We start from the raw sequence: 14,995 nt of genomic DNA, 5'->3' as shown, positions 1-14,995 counted from the left end.
TAGTGGATTGTTGTGGAGTATTGTGTTGTCTTTGCTCCAAAGGTTTTTTGTACACAGAGTTTTGGTGTTTCCTGTCACTGTGGGCCTCAGAGCACAGTAGTACCACAGGCAGAGTAGACACCTGAAGCTTCTGGATCTTCAGAGGAACTGATCTGACGGTGGAATTTCAGAGTGATGAAAATCTCTCCTTGTGTCGTCTGCTGTGTTTCCTTCATCAGTTTTAAAGCGGCGCTCAGGATGAATTTGGGGCTGTGGTTTCCATCCTGTTTGTACCAGTAGAGACTTTGAGTACTTTGGAACTGCTGTTAATATCCACGTCAAGTGTTACTGCTTCTCCTTCAGTAGCGGTCACGTCTCCTTTTGGTTGCAGCACGTTTTCTTTTTGTGCTCTGCATTCTGTAAAACAACCAACAAACAGTATCAAGTGTGCTGTTACAGAATCATTGTCAGTGTTGGATTGATATCACAGAAACTGTAGTGTTCACTACCAAGGGCACATAGCAGCCAGCAGCACTGAGATGAACAGAGGCATCATGTCTGCAGTGTTGAGTCACTGTGAGCTTACAGCAAGTATAAAGGCAGGGCTGTGGTCTCTCAGTTTAGTCTTCATCAAACAACTAAGATGGTGGATCAGAAAAGGAGGAGCCTGATCACAGTGACAGGGCTCATTCACAGCCCTGTGTTATTCCCCCAAACTGACAACTTTACACTAAACACATGTTTGTACCTCTCTCCTTTCCTGGTCTAACTTGTGTTGTATGTAGTTCATGATTGGATCATTTCAGCTGACGTGTTTTCGCTTGTTTTACAGCTGCTGCAGATTCACTTTGTTCCTGAGCAGAATAAAAGCTGCTGATTGTTTGTGAAGCTGCTTGCAGCTCCTTTAACATCTTTATCAGAAAGATTACAGTAAACTGAGGATGAATATTTGAGCAACATGTGACTCTTTGCTCTTTCACAGTGTTTTCTCTCTTCAATGTAAAGTGACGTTCAGTATCTGTTGGTTCAAATACAAAGATGGTGGAGTGAATGTGGAGTTTTAAAATCATGTGATGTGGAAAAAACTTGATGAACTCCAGTTGTTAGTTTGATTCTACTTTGAGTTTTTCCTTAAATTTCAATGTTTAAAATATAAACTGCTGTTGATTTTCAGAGTTTTATTAGTTAATGCTTTCAGTGTTGTATTTGGTGTTTAGCTCTACATGTTGTTCAAGGATGGTGAACAATGGAAAGCAGCTGATTTGGCCTAATGACCCACAGAGTATGAAGATTAAGGGAGTAAGTCAGTGTCCATTTGTTTTCATGGAGTCTTGTGTTTGAAGCATCATCCAGTTGGTTTGTCATTGATGTGGATCAGCTGCTCATGTGAATCCTCCCACAGTGTTTGATTAGCAGCTGTAACACCACAGTGACTCTGATAAAACAGGAAGTAGCAGAAATCCATGTGATATGAAAGCTGTGGTTTGGAAAACCACTTCCCTCCTCTTTGAAGAGGAGTCAGATATCTGTGTTTCAGGTTTTTGTACAGGCCTCTTCTACACTTTGTATCACTGTGTTTCTAGAGCACAGTAAGTAGAGGAGGCTGGAGCGTGTCGTTCAGGTTTAGTCTGCTGATGGTCAGTTCAGTTGATGTGCTTTGTTGTTTCGGTATTGATATCGACCCATCAGGAATATGTTGTTGACTCACTCTTCTCCTTCTCCTTTCCAGAGTATAAAACTGAGTGCCTGAAGTCAGAAATCATGTCTGTACCAGTAAAGGTAAACAATGGTGTAGGTGTCTGAATATCGAACATGAGAGTGTGACAGATTCTCCTTCTCTTCCACTGACTTCATCTCTTACAGGAGGAGATTGTGTCTCCAGCTATTAGTCCTGGAAAAAGTTAGAGAGAATGAAGCATTAGACTAACATTGTCCATTGAGGCTGAGAGAGGAGAAGACAGTGGGAAAATGTTCTCTGTACAGTGTTACTCTTGTGGACCACAAACAGCTCAACTGTAGCTTCAACATCAATAACTAGATTGTACAGGACTTCATGACAAAGACAGATTATTTGTGAAGTTTCAACTGTGAAAGTGATAAAATGGGAGGTCAAATATCTTGTTGAATACAGCAGGTTAACTGAACACTGATGGTTGTTGTCAAACTCACCTATGAAGTGAGAGAAAAACAAAAAGAGGTAAAAGCAACATGTCTTTGGAGGGTTGAAGCCAAACAGACGCAGCATGATGAACAATGTTTCTTCCACTGCAGTAGAATGAAGAAAACTAAACAGCCTCTCTGCTGCACAGCCCTTCTCCTCAACATCAAGCTGATTGTGCTTTTAGTTCCTTCAAACATTTCTGCTCTGGACACACAAAGAATCTCATTGGCTGAGGTGGGACTAAAGTGGGCGGGGCCAGGTAATCACCTCTTGCTCCTTCCTCAGTGAGATTTAACTGTCTTTATATTTTCTGGTTTAGTTTTTTGTGATGTTTGTGTCGTCAGTCCAACAGGACCACAGTCTCTGAAAAACTCAGTGTTTTTCACCAGTGTGGTGACTCCCTCTAGTGGATGTTGTGGAGTATTGTGTTGTCTTTGCTTCCAAAGGTTTTTGTCAGAGTTTTGGTGTTTCCTGTCACTTGTGGGCCTTCAGAGCACAGTAGTACACAGCAGAGTCAGAACTGCAGCAGAGGAAGATGTTCAGATCCATTCTGGTTTGAGTCTTCACTCACTTTAAAAACAGTCCAGGAGACTGGATCCATTATTTTTTTCCTGTCCGTTGAATGAGAGATTGAGGAACTTCTGGCGGTTTTTCCTGGATTATTGTGATACCAAAAGAAAGATCATTAATAGCTGCCTTGTGGAGTAGTTTGTAGGACCAGAGTAAACAGTGCTGCCTTCTGAACTGAACTCTTCATGTCTTGACTGGATCAGTTTTTCAGGCTGACTCCTAAAACAGAAGAAATGTGTGTTTTTTATACAAAGTTTTATAAAGTTTAAATTTTTAAAACACTTTGTAAATTGACCTTTAAAAGCATATAATATACCTGATAAGGATGACAAACAGTAGAGACAGTCATAATAGTGCCAGTGACAGCATGTTGAATAAAGGTAATGTTGATGTTTTGTTGTATTGAACTGTGCTGAATATGGAAAGTTCCTCTCTCTTCTATAGTTCAGTAACAGTCTCAGTCTCCTCCCTGAATCTCCTCCGTCTCCTCTTAGATCTGTATTTCCTCTTCTCTCTTGAACCTTCCTCCTGGGAAGAACCAGACTGGGAGCAGGAATGTTTTTTTTGTGCGAGTTTTTATAGGACCAGGTTAAGAAAAGTACGTCTGTGTGAATTTAAAGGATAATCACCTTTCAGGATCATCAAACACGAGAAGGAGCTAATGCTTGTTTCTGAACAGCATATTAAATTTATCATTGTAGCAATTTAAATCAGATGATGAAAAGAAAGATGTACACTTAAATATACACACTGACTATAAGCAGTTTGATTACCATCAACAGACAGTTTGAGAAAGATTGATTTTTACCTGGTTTACTGCATTGTATGGGGGCGAGTACGATCTTTGGTTATAGACCTCAAGGTGTTAGCAGGAGATTTAATATGATATATAATCCACAGAAGTCTGTTGAAACAATGGAAACTGATGATTTCTTAGAATGATTTTGTCTGAAAGGTACATCTATCACATTGAAAATGAGAGACCTATGATTGAACCTGTGGTAGCAGTACACTAAAATATTATCACAGCCGGAAAGAACAACAACGTGATTAGCAGATACTTGATTATTAAGAGAGAGAGAGAGAGGAGAGTAGATTCAGTGAAGATATATAGATGGTACCCTGTAACCATGTTAGGGTTGGATTAGTCACATTTGTGTGATCTGTCAGTGATGTGATGGAGCCGTGCTGGGGAAAGTGTGAAAGTGCGTAGTATTGTAGTGTGTCCATGCCTAGCGTGTATATATTGGTGAAGAGGGAATCGTATGCATGGGTATGAGTTTAGCGTGGTTGTGTGTATATGCTCCAAGGTTTTTGTATATGTAGGAGGATATATGGCTGCTTTCCTGTCACTTGGGCCTCAGAGCACAGTTAGTACACAGTCGGATGAGTGCAGGCGAGTATTGCAGAGAGGCAGAGATGTTCAGATGAAAACTCTTTAGTTTTCTTGTCATGTTGTAAAGATAGTCCCTGGTGTGTTCTCTGAATATATCTGCGATGAGAAACGTGGAGAAGAACTGGACTTCTGTGGTGAAACCAGTAGAGACCTTTCTAAGCACGTGAGCCTGAATGAGTTTGCAGGAAGAGAGTCACGAGTGTCTCCTTTCTGAACCGCATCTACTTCATCTTAAATTGTTCGCGACTAAATCCTCAGAGGATCATGAAAAACTAGCAAAAATATTTCAACATTTGACGCTTGAATGAAATATTCAAATACTATTTTTAGACTGAAGATTTTTTTTTTTTTTTTTTTTTATGTGATTTTTAAAAGAGAGAGGTATTTAATCCAAAGAGCACCTGTTTTTCCATGAACTATTACTAACCTCTCAGATGTTGCATTATTAATGTTTTGAACTTCCAGGGAGAGAGATGATCATGAATCCAACTAAAAGGCAGCAGCATTATTTTCACTTGTACTTGTAATGAACAATAGAGAGACTCAGGCAGCTCTCAGGTCTGAAAATGAAGCATTTCATATGAGTTGTGTAGCTCTCCTCTTGCTGTGCTCTGTTTTTTCCATTCAGACTGAATGGAAGCTTTAGAAATTGACAATGATGCTCAATCAATATCATCATCATCATCATCATCCATCATCATCATCATCATCATCATCATCAATCATCATCATCATCATCATCATCATCATCATCAATCATCATTCATCGCAGGAAGGTCAGACTGAAGGAGGAACCTGCCAGAAAATTCACGTCTGAATCAATGCTGGAGAGAAAGCAACTTTTTGAAACACTCGCAAAAGCTCCACTGCTGCAAACTGTAGAGAAAGTCTTGACTGTGAATGTGAAAACATGTTCAGAGAAGAAGAAGAAGAAAGGAGAAGAAGAAGAAGAAGGTTTAATTATCCCATTCAGGCTAAAACATTGTAGATTATACATTCCAGTACTTTGTGTTTATTATACACGACTGTGATTCAACTCTCTGATCAGCTTGATTTTCTTCTCCTGAATCCAGATCTGATGATTCTCAGTGAAAGATTTAATGTGCAGCCAAACTCTCTCCATCATTGTAGCTTTTATTGCTCAGTTTTACCTGTTTGTCAAACTGATCTAGACTGATCATAAGAATCCATTGAAGTGTGACAGTGTGTGACTCCCTCTAGTGATGTTGTGGAGTATTTGTGGTTGTCTTTGCTCAAAGGTTTTGTACAGAGTTTGGTGTTTCCGCCTGTCACTGTGGGCCTCAGAGCACAGTAGTACACAGCAGAGTCAGACCACCTGAAGCTTCTGGATCTTCAAGAGGAACTGAATTGTTCTTGATTTCCCCGTGTGAAATCTTCTTGCTGAATTTCGTCCTTCTCTGAACTGTAGTTGTTGGTGTCAAAACCTTGGGAAAATCATTTTTCTTCTTGTTTGTACCAAGAACAAATTAGCATTCGAGCTAAACGCTGGTCTCAATTCACAGCAAGTCGTAAAGGAGAAGACAGAGTGAACAGCCAACAGCTGATGTCACTGCTGCTGAAGGACACACAGTACACTTGCTGTGATTTCGTGAGACCAGCGTTAGCTCGAATGCTAATTTGTTCTGGAGTACAAACAAGAAGAAAATGAATTTCCCAAGGTTTTGACACAACACTACAGTTTTTCAGAGAAAGACAGAGAAATCAGCAGGAAGATTTTCAACACGGAAATCAAGACAAGTCTAAGTTCCTTCTGAAGATCCAGAGCTTGCAGGTGTCCTGACTCTGCTGTTGTACTACTGTGTCTGAGGCCCAGCAGTGACAGGAAACACCAAAAACTCTGTACAAAACCTTTGGAGCAAAGACAAACACAATACTCCATAAAGAGGAAAAAACACCAATCCACTAAGAGGGAGTCACACAACTGGTCACACTTCAAATGGTTTCTTATCGATCCAGTCTAGCTCTCAGTTGACAACAGTAAACTGAGCAATTAAAAGCTACAATGATGGAAGAGAGTTTGCCTGCACATTTACAATCTTTCACGTGAAGAATCATCAGATCTGGATTTCAAAGGAAGAGAAAAATCAGCTGATTCAGAGAGTTGATCACAGTCGTGAATAATAAACACAAAGTCTTGAATTGTTATATCTACAATGTTTTAGCCTGAATGGTGATAATTCCTTCTTCTTCTTCTTCTCCCTTCTTCTTCTTCTTCTGGAACATGTTTCACATTCAACAGTCCCCGACTTTCTTCTACAGTTTGCAGGCAGTGGACTTTGGAGTTTTGAGGGAGTCACACACTGTTACACTTCAATGGTTTCTTATTATCCAGTCTAGATTCTTTGAACTGAAGAAAATGCATCAGAGAAATGGAGACTTTATATCATAAAATGAAATGAAATGAAACATTGATGATAATGAGATTTACTATGATGATAACTACATCGTAGATATTTCAACATGTATGGAAACAACCTATGAGCTATGATCTTTATTTCTTTACATAAGTGTTTATTCAACATGTCTGATAATCCACTCATAAGACAAACAGACAAGATGTGGAGGACGTCAAAGAACAGCAGGATGTCCTCAGTCTTTCTATGTTCAGACTCTTGTGTAAAAATACATTTGTATCTTCTTTCATGAAAGATAGTATCACACTCTCCTGGTGTGAAAGACCTCAAGTATTTGCAGACCTTTATAAAGAGGATGAGTTATTAATGATTGAACAGTTACCTTCTCAATATAATCTGCCAGGGACACAAGATATTTCATCTAAAACCTCTGTTGTCATCCATGTTGTGTTTCTCTGTTCTTGATTCTAGTCTCCTTCATTGGAGTAACAGCATCCAGCACAGTTATAAAACACTCTTTCACAAGAGTCCAAACTTTATCACCATCCTTGCTCCAATCCCTCTGGAAGAGCCGATGTTGAAACCCCTCAGCTGAGTATTGTTTGATGCACCTGAACCTCATAGAGCAGTGATTTCCTGTATTCATCTGTGACTCTTACGATTTCAATAAAGTTACTTTATGTCAAGAACACCTGAGGCCAATATCAAGTCCAACATTGATCAAACCCAGACACTTTACAAAAGTTTGACAGTGGTTCAACTAAACTCTTAGCAGGAGGTAATACGAATTTTACAGAAATATTGTCCAATTAAATACCTTCCATCTCAATACATACATTATTCTTAATGCAAGACATCTCTAAAAGTTCACAAAAGTCTGTTTGCTGAGGAGGTCTGTAAGAAAAATGCTGATAATAATGGCTTCAGGTTTAAGAAGCAACAGTTCAATCCATGCTTTGTACTGAGGAAAATGCAGAATCTGTTGAATCATAAAACAATGAAACTCTGATGATAATGAGGTGTGGGATTATAACTCATAGGATGAGCAGAATTAATACAAATAAGAACAGACACATCCTCTGAGGCTGTCCTTCATGTTCACTGCTGCTTCATTCTTAAAGCTGAAACTACTTGACACAACCTGACAGTTTGGTCCAGAGGACAAATATCAACACACATAATGATCACTGATCACTGTTACAGAAACACAGCATGTTTCAATACATGTTGACTGTGTTCCTCAGTGACGGTCCAAAGTCAATAAATCATATCTGGTCTAATCTCTAAACAGATGACTAATATTAGTTTGGACTAGAGGAATTCAATTTTAAAGCTCATGTGGACGCAATAACATAATTTTACCTTGACCTGGTAGAGCAAGATTGTCATGCATGTACAGAATCACAGCGTAATGGTTCCTTACCCATGTTAGAACACTATGATCTAAAGCAGTGGTTCACAACCTTTTTTCCTTGGACCCCCCCTTGCTTGTGTCCAAGACAAGCCAGGTCCCCCCACCCCCACACCTGCTCCCACACATGCAGCAAAAGAATAAAGTGATTCATTACAAATCTTTATTTGCAAAAATAAACATCAACTGTAGGTTTTTCTTCCTATTTATTCTCTTTGGTTCCAGCAGCTGGGGCACCAGAAAAATACTCGAAAATAATGGAAAATAACTATCTTGTAAAAATACAGTAATTCTCCATAATTAAAATACAGTTTATAGCTTTAATTTTACATGAGATTTTCCATATTTTTTGGATTTTTAATATTTAATAAAGAATATTTAGTTGTGTAAAAACAATGAAATTACATATAAATAAGGTCTAACATTGTTATAATACAAATAATAAGGCTTAAAATTGCAGAAAGGTACTGTTATTAGTTGGTTTTTATTACATAATTTTACATAAAAAACTTGTATATTAATTCATATTTGATGTAATAAAATGATATACCACATATAAAAACATTTGATTTATCTTTCAAAAAATGTCAAAAAACTGTTGAAACACTCAGTAGGGGGTTTAAAATTGCAACAATCTACTGTTAATTTCTGTTTTTTACATGTAACTTTACATAGATTTCTTATATATTTAACAGGCCTTTAATGTTAAAAAAAAAAGTATTTTATTAACAGTATCTTAGCCTGTTTTGGTAAAAACCCAAAGACCTTTGGTTATATAACACTATCTTACACTACTAAAAACATCATGAACACTGTTTTAACTTAATGCAACAATTACACTCTGATGTCTAATAAAGCTTAAGTTCAACTGTGTAGGGAAAATATTTTTGTGAGGTTCTTTCTAAAGTATAATTTTTTGGGCTTTTTTATGCCTTTCTTTTATAGGACAATAGAGAGAGACAGGAAATGGGGAGGCAGAGAGAGGAGGAATGACATGCAGCAAAGGCTGTCCGATGTGGGACTTGAACCGCGGCCAACTGCAGCGAGGACTGTAGCCTCTACACATGGAGCGCCTGCTTAGACCACTACGCCACAAGACGCCCCTTGTGAGGTTCTCTCTGACAATATTGCAAATTAATTTTTTTCTGAGTCAAACATTAAATATTTCAAAAATCCAGTAATCATATAGAGGTTGAGTCATCAGATATTCTCTTCCATTTAATATTTCATAGATTTTGGTTTGAATGGATTTTATTCTCATCTACATAAAATAAATTTCTATTATTTTCTGAGATTGTGATTTATTGTGGTGTACCACAGGGTTCAATCCTAGGTCCTCTAATTTTCCACTGACATGATTAATTAACAATAAATTATTTTATACATCAGTTTCCATTATTTTGCTGACAATATGTGATTATTATTAGAATCATCAGATATTCTGTCACATTTCAATATTTCACAGATTTTGTTTTGAATGGATTTTATTCTTGTCTATATGAAATAAAGGTATCACTCATACTCTGGATGTAATATTGGACATTACCAATTTCTTTCATTATCAGTTCACTTCAGTTACACATTCTCCACTTTAGAAAAATAAATTATATTGTTCTTGTATTTGCTAATCCTGAAAACAGGATCCACCCCTTAATTCACCACAGCTACCTTTTTCTAACTACTGTTATAAAATAATAACCAAAAACAAAATTAAAAATTATGCTCCAGTCTGTTCACCAGGAGGAAGTGTCACAGAGAGAAGAGAAAATACAGATCTAAGAGGAGAGGGAGAGATTCAGGGAGGAGCTGAGCTGTTACTGAACTATAGAAGAGAGAGGAACTTCCATATTCAGCACAGTTCAATACACAAACCATCAACATTACCTTTATTCAACATGCTGTCATTGGACTATTATGTACTGTCTCTACTGTTTGTCTCTACTCTAACAGGTATGTGAGATCATGCAGCAAAATGAATGTAAATTATGTATTGAAACATTTACATCATGTTATAACAGAGTTCTCTGTTTCTTTAGGAGTCAGCTGTGAAAAACTGACTCCAGTCAAGACTGAAGAGTTCAGTTCAGAAGGCAGCACTGTTACTCTGTCCTACAACTACTCCACAAAAGCAGCTAGTAATCATGAGTTTTACTGGTATCGACAATATCCAGGAAAACCACCAGAGTTCCTCATCTCTCACTTGGGAACTCAAAATACAACAAAGTCTGGACTGTCAGTTACAGTGAGTGGTGATAAAACCAGAATGGATCTGCAGATCTCCTCTGCTGCAGTGACTGACTCTGCTCTGTACTACTGTGCTGTGAAGCCCACAGTGACAGCAAACCCACAGTCTCTGTACAAAAACACAAGCTGACACACTGACAAGCTGCTGGAAGCCTTTTCTCCACACTGTTGAACTCTACTTTTTACCTCCACTAGAGGGCCACATTATCAAGTAGGCGGTGCACTACTTCCTCACTGTGTTCAACCACTGTGTCAATAATAACTGCTGCTGTGAAGAGAACAACTGTCAGAGTGAATGTTGAACATCAGCTAGTTTCTCCTGTTGATTTAAACCTTGTTGTAGAGATGGAACATTGGCTGTGGATTATTCTTGCTGCTCTTTTCTTTGGTAAGATAGAAAGCACAACATGTTTCCTCTTCAGACACTTTAACATATTACTGAGCTCTACAGTCAGAGCTTTTAATGTTTATTATACAGGAAATCAGAGCACATCATTTCTGCTGACATTTGTTACCTTGTAAAAACACTTTCTATGGTTGAAAGTGACAATGATCAGTGAAAATCACATCTGTTCTACATGTGTGTGTGTCTGACTCTCTGGATAGGTAACTCTTTAAACCTACTGACTGTTCTCCTTTAATCAATCATCTTTATTGATTCATCTCTTCCTCTGCATGTTCTGTTCTTCCCAGAGTGTAAAGGAGAAGACAGAGTGAACCAGCCAACAGCTGATGTCACTGCTGCTGAAGGACACACAGTTACACTTGGCTGTGAATTTGAGACCAGCGTTACCTCGAATGCTTATTTGTTCTGGTACAAACAAGAAGAAAATGACTTTCCCAAGTTTCTACTCCGACGCTACTCTGGAACAAAAAATACTCAAGACTCTCAGGAAAACAGATTTAATGCTGAAGTCAACAACAAGTCAGTTCCTCTGAAGATCCAGAAGCTTCAGGTGTCTGACTCTGCTGTGTACTACTGTGCTCTGAAGCCCACAGTGACAGGAAACACCAAAACTCTGTACAAAAACCTTTGGAGCAAAGACAACACAATACTCCACAACATCCACTAGAGGGAGTCACACACTGTTACACTTCAATGGTTTCTTATGATCCAGTCTAGATTCTTTGTAGTGATGATAAAAAAGGAAATGAAGACGTTAAGATAAAACACAGAATAACAAAGTTTTGTTTCATTCAACACAAACTCTGATGATATTGAAGTGTTGTGGGATTTTATAAATTAATTAAACAATTACACTGTGATGTCTAATAAAGTTTAAGTTCGACTGAGTAGGGAAAATACTTTTGTGAGGTTCTTTCTGAAAATATTCAAAATGAAATTTTTTTTAGTCAAACATTAAATATTTCAAAAATAAAGTAATCATATAGAGGTTGAGTCATCAAATATTCTCCTACATTTAATATTTCATAGATTTTGGTTTGAATGGATTTTATTCTCATCTACATAAAATAAATTTCTATTATTTTCTGAGATTGTGATTTATTGTGGTGTACCACAGGGTTCAATCCTAGGTCCTCTAATTTTCCACTGACATGATTAATTAACATTAAATTATTTTATACTACATCAGTTTCCATTATTTTGCTGACAATATCTGATATGATGAATAATATGTGATTATTATTAGAATCATCAGATATTCTGTCACATTTCAATATTTCACAGATTTTGTTTTGAATGGATTTTATTCTTGTCTACATAAAATAAATGTATCACTCATACTCTGGATGTAATATTGGACAATACCAATTTCTTTCATTATCAGTTCATTTCAGTTACACATTCTCCACTTTAGAAGTATAGATGACATTGTTCTTGTGTTTGCTAATACTAAAAATGGGATCCACCCTTTAATTCACCACAGCTACCTTTTTCTAACTGCTGTTATAAAATAATGACCAAAAACAAAATTAAAATATCTGCTCCAGTCTGTTCACCAGGAGGAAGTGTCACAGAGAGAAGAGAAAATACAGATCTAAGAGGAGAGGGAGAGATTCAGGGAGGAGCTGAGCTGTTACTGAACTATAGAAGAGAGAGGAACTTCCATATTCAGCACAGTTCAATACACAAACCATCAACATTACCTTTATTCAACATGCTGTCATTGGACTATTATGTTCTGTCTCTACTGTTTGTCTCTACTCTAACAGGTATGTGAGATCATGCAGGGAAATGAATGTAAATTATGTATTGAAACATTTACATCATGTTATAACAGAGTTCTCTGTTTCTTTAGGAGTCAGCTGTAAAGAACTGAGTCCAGTCAAGACTGAAGAGTTCAGTTCAGAAGGCAGCTCTGTTACTCTGTCCTACAACTACTCCACAAAGGCAGCGATCAGTGATAATTTCTTCTGGTATCGACAATATCCAGGAAAACCACCAGAATTCCTCATCTCTCACACAGGGACAGGAAAAGAAGTATCAGATCCAGTCTCTGGACTGTCTTTTAAAGTGAGTGAAGATCAAACCAGAATGGATCTGAACATCTCCTCTGCTGCAGTGTCTGACTCTGCTGTGTACTACTGTGCTGTGAAGCCCACAGTGACAGGAAACACCAAAACTCTGTACAAAAACCTTTGGAGCAAAGACAACACAATACTCCACAACATCCACTAGAGGGAGTCACACACTGTTACACTTCAATGGTTTCTTATGATCCAGTCTAGATTCTTTTCACTCATGAGACACAGATGTGATGAAGAGCTTTAGAGATGAAGATAATGTGACATATGAGTCTCCTCCTACTGACTGCAGAGGTGCTGCTTGGCAGAGAACTGTTTGATTCCAGCTGTGAACATCAGACCAAACACAACTCACAAAACCACTCACAACTTATTCCCACTGAACATTCAGTGACAACATTTCACCTCTGTGAACATGGACAGACTCACTGTGATATTCTTCTTCTCAGCTCTCGTAGGTTCGTATGTTTTAGACAAGAAAACCTGGAACACAAAGACATTTTCAAAGCTTTACAGAACCAGTTTAGAAATTCCTTTTAGCTAAAGTTCAATTTAACATTTCAAAGGTACAAATCTAGATAATAAAGAGTCATCACTTCATCACTAATAACTGCTGACTCTATTGTTAACAGGATCATTTGTTTCCACAGAAATGTTTGTGTTTCAAATGATGGATATGTGACTTTGGAACAGAACTCTAAATATAACATGTTGTTTCCCTCACTAGGTAACAGCCTGGAAGATGATATTACTGCCAGCAGTGCTGAGGTGTTTTCATCAGAGGGCCGTACTGTTACTCTGTCCTGTAACTACTCAGGCTCTGTACGAAGTCTCTACTGGTATCAACAGAAGTCCAGCTCATCTCCACAGTTTCTCATCGCAGATTATTCAGAGAACACACCAGGACTATCTTTACAACATGACAAGAAAACTAAAGAATTTCATCTGAACATCTCCTCTGCTGCAGTGACTGACTCTGCTGTGTACTACTGTGCTCTGAGGCCCACAGTGACAGGAAACACCAAAACTCTGTACAAAAACCTTTGGAGCAAAGACAACACAATACTCCACAACATCCACTAGAGGGAGTCACACACTGTTACACTTCAATGGTTTCTTATGATCCAGTCTAGATTCTTTGTAGTGATTATAAAAAACAATAGCGAATGAATCACTGAAGGTAAAACCCAGAGTTAAGGAAAGTTTTGTTTCATACAACTAACACACCTCATATGAAATTTTGGAGCTTAATTAAATTTGTGAAGCTGCACAAAGAAACAAATGTGATAGAAATATAAAGGAATCATTCAAATATACAGGATTTGAATAAATCGGAGTCATCACATGTAAGAATGCATTATCTATTGATCACCTGCCAATAGTTTATCTATTTAAATCTATTAGCTTGTTATTACCTGATTAAATGTAATTTCCTTAGAATTAATATCAGAGCAATGATAACACCATGTGTTGGCCCTGTGAGTAAAGATGGAAAAGGACTTAAAGAGGAATAAAAATAATGGTGCTGAACTCTGAAAAGTAAAAAGTGAAAAGTAACAGACTGGAACAATAAAAAGAGGTTTGAGTGTTTACCTGTTCAATCTCCACATTATGAGCTTCTCTGGATAAAAGCTTCAGCTGAATTAAGAAGTTTCTGCCAGTCAAAGTGCAACGTAGAATTTCAGGAACCAGTGGAAAGAAGCAGAAAAACTGTTGGAAATAAAGATATCAATCTTTCTCAGTAGCAGGATTACATCATCTCTCATCATCTTTTTGTTTATTATGGATTTTGAAGAACTTAGATGTACATGTGATCTATCTGCTTCATCTACTCAGTTTTATTTATGTACAGCCATGAGAACCTGCGGACTTGGAATCACACCCCAGGGTTTAAGTTTTGACTTGTATCAGTGAGAGTGGCCTTTCATCTCAACAGAAACTGTATGGGTATATAGGCAGAGTCTCTCTAATGTGGATGCATTACCATAAAGTTACTCAATGAACAGACTTCATTAGAAAAAGAGTGCGGTGCAATATTTCTTCAACACTACACAGTTACAATGGAAACTATTAGAGTATAAACTGAGTGATAAATGCTCCTCTGTCAGACACACTGTCTGTTAAAGGTGATTCCATGTCCAGTTGTTGTTGTCTTGAGCCATGAGTTCAGGTAGGTGTTAGAGAAAATTCTTATCATCAAGTGCTGATTCTTATAACACCCAGCCACTTGTTTACTGACCATCCAAGGTCTGCTGTTACCAGCCCTGGCACCAACAGTATCAGCAGAAAACCAAAGCTGCGTCTGGAGGAACAGCCTGAGTGTTTCAAGGCCTGTAAGATTTAGTGCAGTAGCCTGTGGCACAGAGACCTAG

General features: G+C 37.8%; 4 gene segments (V, D, J or C); all 4 read left to right on the top strand.

Annotated features, from left to right (window-relative positions):
• The first annotated feature begins 9,731 nt into the window (after positions 1–9,731).
• On the top strand, positions 9,732–10,288 carry LOC111239468. The segment is given in 2 exon segments: positions 9,732–9,842; positions 9,929–10,288. Coding segments are annotated over 2 exon segments (393 nt in total).
• A 151-nt stretch (positions 10,289–10,439) lies between these two features.
• Positions 10,440–11,149, top strand: LOC111239469 (the record flags this gene model as incomplete). The annotated part of the segment is given in 2 exon segments: positions 10,440–10,524; positions 10,830–11,149. Coding segments are annotated over 2 exon segments (363 nt in total), but the record flags the coding sequence as incomplete, so codon positions are not given.
• A 1,082-nt stretch (positions 11,150–12,231) lies between these two features.
• On the top strand, positions 12,232–12,735 carry LOC111239467 (the record flags this gene model as incomplete). The annotated part of the segment is given in 2 exon segments: positions 12,232–12,311; positions 12,398–12,735. Coding segments are annotated over 2 exon segments (393 nt in total), but the record flags the coding sequence as incomplete, so codon positions are not given.
• A 223-nt stretch (positions 12,736–12,958) lies between these two features.
• LOC111239466 lies at positions 12,959–13,745 on the top strand. The segment is given in 2 exon segments: positions 12,959–13,081; positions 13,351–13,745. Coding segments are annotated over 2 exon segments (399 nt in total).
• The last annotated feature ends 1,250 nt before the right edge of the window (positions 13,746–14,995 follow it).

Source organism: Seriola dumerili, unplaced genomic scaffold, assembly GCF_002260705.1.
Source record: "Seriola dumerili isolate Sdu_G_001 unplaced genomic scaffold, Sdu_1.0 BDQW01002885.1, whole genome shotgun sequence".
In the NCBI taxonomy this organism is placed as follows: Eukaryota; Metazoa; Chordata; class Actinopteri; order Carangiformes; family Carangidae; genus Seriola; species Seriola dumerili.
The sequence above is the reverse complement of the archived record's forward strand: the minus strand, read 5'-3'. Positions and strand labels throughout refer to the sequence as shown.